The sequence below is a fragment of the Plecotus auritus genome (assembly GCF_963455305.1).
Source record: "Plecotus auritus genome assembly, chromosome: 5".
NCBI classification, from domain to species: Eukaryota; Metazoa; Chordata; class Mammalia; order Chiroptera; family Vespertilionidae; genus Plecotus; species Plecotus auritus.
The window spans coordinates 154,525,539-154,531,538 of NC_137776.1; the positions used below are offsets into that span (position 1 = coordinate 154,525,539).

At 56.1% G+C, this 6,000-nt stretch overlaps 1 protein-coding gene across 1 annotated transcript in view; it reads right to left on the reverse strand.

Moving 5' to 3' along the window:
* B4GALT1 (beta-1,4-galactosyltransferase 1) overlaps nt 1-5,410 on the reverse strand; it is a 46,606-nt gene extending 41,196 nt beyond the window's left edge. Inside the window, exon 1 of the mRNA XM_080668077.1 lies at nt 4,796-5,410. Coding sequence (XP_080524203.1) covers nt 4,796-5,210 — 415 coding nt within the window. The 5' untranslated portion in view covers nt 5,211-5,410. The remainder of the gene's footprint in view (nt 1-4,795) is intronic.
* Between the last annotated feature and the right edge of the window lie 590 nt (nt 5,411-6,000).

Genomic DNA, 6,000 nt, shown 5'->3' on the forward strand with positions numbered 1-6,000 from the left:
ACACACACACACACACACACACACACACACACACACACACACACACACGCCCTGACCGGTTTGGCTCAGTGGATGGAGCGTCGGCCTGCGGACTCAAGGGTCCCGGGTTCGATTCCGGTCAGGGGCATGTACCTTGGTTGCGGGCACATCCCTAGTGGGGGGTGTGCAGGAGGCAGCTGATCGATGTTCTCTCTCATCAATGTTTCTAACTCTCTATCCCTCTCCCTTCCTCTCTGTAACAAATCAATAAAATATAAAAAAATAAAATAAAAAATAAACACACACACACACACACACACACGTTTCCTTCAGTGTCGTCAGCAGTTTAATTGTGCCTCCTCTGCCTGAGTTCCTAAAGACTGTCATCTTCCTCTTTCTAGCTTTGGTGCCCAGCACAGGACAGGCATATTGTTGGAATTTAATAAATGAAGTTACCAGATGCTTTAGCCAGCAAGGACATCCAGGCAAGATGCCATCATGTAAAATCTCACAAAGGGACCCAAAAACACACCTCACAAGATCTTCCCAGGATCTCTATGCCACATCAGGCTGCCTTGAGCCTCTGCACTGGGTACCTACTGAGCCATAACCTCAAGGAAGAGCAGGGGCAGGCTCTCTCGGGAGCATGCCCACGCCTTCCTTCCCTCTCAGGCGTGTATATTTACTTTTCTCTCCTAAACTCTAAGGGTCCAAACGAGAGCACTGGGGAGCAGCAGCTCATCCCAGGCTTACCCTGTGAATCTGTCTCCAAGACCCCTTCTCTCTCTGACTTTTCAGTGAGCTAACAGCAGCCCAGCATGGCACATTTCTTTAGCATGTTTCTGGAGAGCCAAAGCAGAGGACCTGCTAGGCTCTCTCTCCTCTTGCTTCTTCTACCCTAAGCCTTCCACCCTTCCTTTGTTTCACTGTCCCCAGCTTTAATAAACACACTCTCAAAATTAAAAAATAAATTAAGAAAAAGAAAAGAGCACTGGGCGGGGAAGCAGGAGACTGGGTTCCAGCCTCAGCAAGCCACTCCCCTCTAGCACAATGAGGGCTGGGGGCCAGGGGACTAGAGAGTCCCGTCCTGGGATGCTATGTTTCACAGACACTGCCGTTTGAGTCCAATCCCACATTTGGCTCTTGATCCCTGTGCCCCAAGGAGTTTCCACCTGGTTCATCAGGTGAAGGTTCCCACACTTGCTTAGAGTCTGGGAGGAATTACAGCAGGCGGGAATCACTCCTGCCCCCATCAGGAAGCCAGAGAGCCATGGAGGGTATTTCTCAATCGCAGCTTGTTGGACTAGAAGGCCTGTCTGTGTGTATATCAATAAATATTTTCCCCAGAAAAGCAACAGGACAATACTGGCTTACAAAACTAGTTACATAACCTCCCAAAACTTAAAGATCTGGACACAAGGGGGGGCTCCTTGTGCCTCCCCTAACCCTTAGATGAGGCTCCACCCCAAAATGGAAGGTGATGAGGTCCCAAGACTCAACCCCAAAGTAGGGAGAGAGCCCTTGCCCGAACAGAGGCCAAGACAGATGTCCTCAAAGTACACACTGTCCTAGGCTCGTGTCCACATGTGTGCATATGAGGGAAAGGGGGGTGGGGGGCAAGGATGGCACGCTGGTAGAGAAACACCTGAGAGCTGAGAGCTCTGCAGAGATCCAGCAAATGCTTTTTCTTCCCGTGGGCACAAGCTGAGGCAGCGGCCCTGCTGACAGCCCCCACAGAAGCCAGGGCAACTGGTCTATGAACAAATGGCTCCCAGAGCGCTGGCTACCTGCGGCTGCTGTGTGCCGGCCCAGGTGCCCATGACTTTCTGGTGTCCACCTGTAGGTCAGGGACTTCCTCATGGCACAGCTGGGCAATGGGCCTCTGTGTTTAAGCAGTCTCATACTCACCACCACCCACTGCCCCCATGTACCTTTGAGGGGACTGTGCCAAAAGTCCCAGGCCCCAGTGGAGTCCTCAGGTCAGCCCTACCTCCCCTAAGCAGTCCAACCTGAGGTACTGCCCCCTCCCTACCCAGCCCCTCTCTGGGATGGCAGTGCCAGCGCCACACTGAGCTGCCGCCAAACCTGAGCAGAGATAACAATGCAAGGTCACTGCCCCTCCCAGGCTGACTATATTGAAGGCAAACACCCAGGCAGCCAGGAAAGGGGCCTCACCACCGCAGTTCAGTGGAGTGTATGCTGCTCCACCCTCGGGTGGGCGGGAGGACACGACCCACAGGCCAGATCACCCTGGGAGAACTCAGGAGCCTCACACTAGCTCATGGGGGTGCCAGAGGCAGGGCCTACTATGGCTCCAAATACTATACTCCTACCCTATGTTACACAGATAGTGTAGACAGAGACGGGATTCAAACCAAGTCTATCTGAAGTCAATCTCAAAGCTCTGACAACCCACAACGGATCTAACAGTGACCCATCAACAGCCCAGCATGACTCCCCCATGGAAGGGCATGGCGGTGACCCACCACCTACCAGTGGGAGGGATCGAAGCATCTGCTCCAGACCCCTGGACACAAGAAAGTAGAGCTACATTGTAGAAAGGAACTGCAAGTAGTGAAAAGGCCACAGCTCTAAACCCCACGGATGCTTTCTCCCACCAACCTCAAAACCACCCCACAAGGGCTTTGGTAGACACCTGCCCAGCTGAACAGATGGGCCATCCCACCCCCCAACACACACACACACACACACACACACACACACACACACACACTCCCAGGAAGACTTTCAGCTCTCTTAAGGCTCCCTCCCGGCCAGGAACTTCCCCTCTGAGAGCTACATCCAACCACTCAAACCTAAGGACTCAATTAAAACGGAGAAAAACCGTCCGCCTCCACTTTCCGAGGCTGCCTCAACAAACCGCCTAAATATCAGGGTCCCCTGGCTGTCACATAGACAGACAAGCTGGAGAAGACCCAGGGCCTCTCTCCTCCCCCTCCAAAAGCTTCTCTCTCAGAGAGTCCCTTCCAGCCACCAATTCGGAGTTAACTCAGAGACGCCAATAACTCCTCACCAATTACTAGGAATACTATTATAAAACAATGCAGAGTGAGTTACCACAGCCCTCTCCTGATTCATCTGGAAGGCCCTACACTTCAAACATCAATCAAATGAACTTTGGGGTACTTTCATTTGCTAATTAATTTCTCTTTCTTTCTGCTTGAAGTCCAGGCAACTATTACAAAAACAAAAGGACCGAGCAACAGTGCTGTGATGGGGGGAAACTGGCCTCTCTGGAGTAAGGGAACTCACTCTTCCTTCTTTTCAAAAACTTTCCATGGGAGTCTGAGAAATAAAACTTCAAGTCCCAAGTCCTAGTTGCCACATACTTAACACACACGATCTCGTTTTGTTCTAAAAATAACCTTGTGAGTTAAACATAGACAACCTCATCTTATACATGAGAGACTCGGAGGAACTGTATCTCATGCACTTAGCAGCGGGCAAAGATTCGACTTCATTCTATGGGACTAGTCTGCTTCCCAGAGACCATCATCAAGTCCAAAAGAATTCAATTTTCTGCTTTAAGAAAAGTCCCCCTTATTACCACAATTCATGTCTGACCAATTGCTAGAGCTTCCTCCCAAACTGGATATAAAAATGTTGAAGTAATTATTGGAGAAATTGAGCAAGAGCATGTCAGAGGCCTGCTCTGCCAGGATTCTGCGGAAAAGTGTAAGAGTTCCTATTGGCAGGATGCCTGCCTGCTTGCCAGGGCCCCTCACCGGGAACAGCATTCTCTCAACCCTGGCATTGGAAATGAGCAGCCACCTGTCTGGTAATCTTGGAAGCAAACCTGTGGCCACGTTGGGTTTGATTGCCTGTGGATACAAGTCAAGAAAAGTTCCTGAGGAGGCTCATTCTCCTCCGGACACAGGGAATTCGATACCACCCACCCAAGCTCCCAGTCTAGTTGAAAGAGAGGCTGGTGATTAAGGTTCACATCCTCTAGGCAGGATCACTGCGACTCCAGGCTGCTCCTGGAAAGGGACAACTCGGTACCAACTGGTTATGTATCAGCCCTCCAGCCTCCAGGGCTCACATTTCCATTCCCACAAACACCAACCGCCCCTGGAAAGACCTACCTCATGGAGGTTTGGGGAACCTACAAGGGCAAGAAGCAGGGGAGAAGGATCCTGAACACAATGGTGACAATTTACTGAGGGTTTACCCTCATTAATACAAACCTTTGTTTACACTGCTGTAGCTAATCTTCCAAAACGACTTCCGGAAACAGGTACCATTTATTATCCCCATTAAACAGGCGAGGAACCAGAAGTTTAGGGAAAAGTCACTTGCGTGAATGCCCAGGAAAAGAGGTTAACACACTCAGTTGAGAGTGGTTCTGAGGAAGACAAGTGAACTGGGAGATCAGCTCACTGTCCCCCAAACTGGAGTGGGTTACTCTGAGCTGCCTTGTGGTCCCAACCAGAGTTAGCAGGGCGAAGGCTGTTCCAAGCCCTAAGCACTCAAAATCCAAAACTTCTTGAGGCTTGGGCCAGAGCAGGGAAGTCTCCAAGGCCTTCTCTCTGGTTCTGGGGCCAGAGGGCCCAGCGGCTTCCCCATCCAGCCCCCGCCCCCGCTTCCACCATGAATCCAAAGGGACTCACCTCCCAACCTCTCACCCCCATCCAGCCCGGAACCTCTTTTGAGATTAGGGACTGATCCGGAATAGGTAGGCTGGCTGTCCTGGAGGAGGGCGTGGGCACACGTCCGGGACAGGGGGAGGAGGGGGCCTGTCGGGGAAATCCCGGGGAGTCCCAGTCCTCGGACTGGCGCCCACCCGAGTCCTTACCGAGCAGCGGGGACTCCTCGGGGCAGGCGGGCAGCGGCAGTGCTGTGATGGGGGACCCTGGGGCCGAAGTCAAGTTGCTTGCGAGGCCGGGGAGAGAATCCGCGTCGGGGCTGGAATCGCTACCCAGACGCGGCTGGGAAGTGGCGTCCACAGGCGAAGGCGGCGGCGCTGCCCCTCGCGGCCGCAGCTCCCCGGGGGGCTGCCCGATAGCGGCGGCGCTGTTCGAGCCGGCTTGCAGCGGCGGGGGGACTCCGACCAGATAGGGCAGGCGGCTCAGGTCGCGGCCGCTTAGGTAATAGACGAGAGTGACGCCAAGGTGCAGCGCGCAGACGGCCACGAGCAGGCGGCAGGCCCGCTGCAGGGACGCGCCCGGCATCGCGGCGCTGCCGCCCAGGAGTGGCTCCCGAAACCTCATCTTCCCGCCGCCGCTTTAAGAGGCGGGTGGGCTCCAACGGGTAGGGCGGCCCGCCCGCGGGCCGCCGGCCAGGCGCTGCCAGACCACGGGAATTGGGGGAGGGGCGGAGGGAGGCGGGAGCGAGCGCCGGCGAGCACACAGCGGACGCCGAGACTCGCGCCCGCCCGGCCGCCGAGCGCCGAGCAGGGCGCCCGAGGCGCGGGCGGGGGCGGGGCGCGGGCGGGGCGGGGCGGGGTCGCAGGGGGCGGGGCCGAAGCGGAGTTTTCAGGGTAAGCGCGAGGCGGGGTCTCTGGGGCGCGGGGTGGAGGGAGGGGCCGATCTGGGGGCGGGGACTTGGGAAGTTGGGCTGCGGCGGGCGGAGCTGTTTGGAGGGGCGGCTGGCAGCCCCAAGGCGCCCCAAGCAAGGTGCTGCCCAGGTTCGGCTTGGGACTCCGGTGACAGCCCCAAGCGCCGGCCTCCCGAGCTCGGTAGCGGGACCTCGTCGCTCGCCAGGCAGCCGCGCCTCCTCCTCCGACCCGCCCTCGAGAGGCGCCGCCACTTCCTGGGGTGCTCCAGGGCTAGGACGTGGGCCTGGCCTACGGCGTGGTGGCAAAGAAGAGGGCGGAGAAGAGAGCAAGCCGGTTACAGTTTTGGGGGGTTGGGGGCCGCGACGGCGTTCCAGCCGGTGGGCCTGCGGGGTCTCAGAGGCTGTCCGAGAAGCAGGCTGCGGCCGGGCGGGAGGTGGGACAGCTGCGGAGGGATTCTCCTGAAGTCCTGAACCCTCTTCCTTAGGCCGGCTAGGCTACGGCTG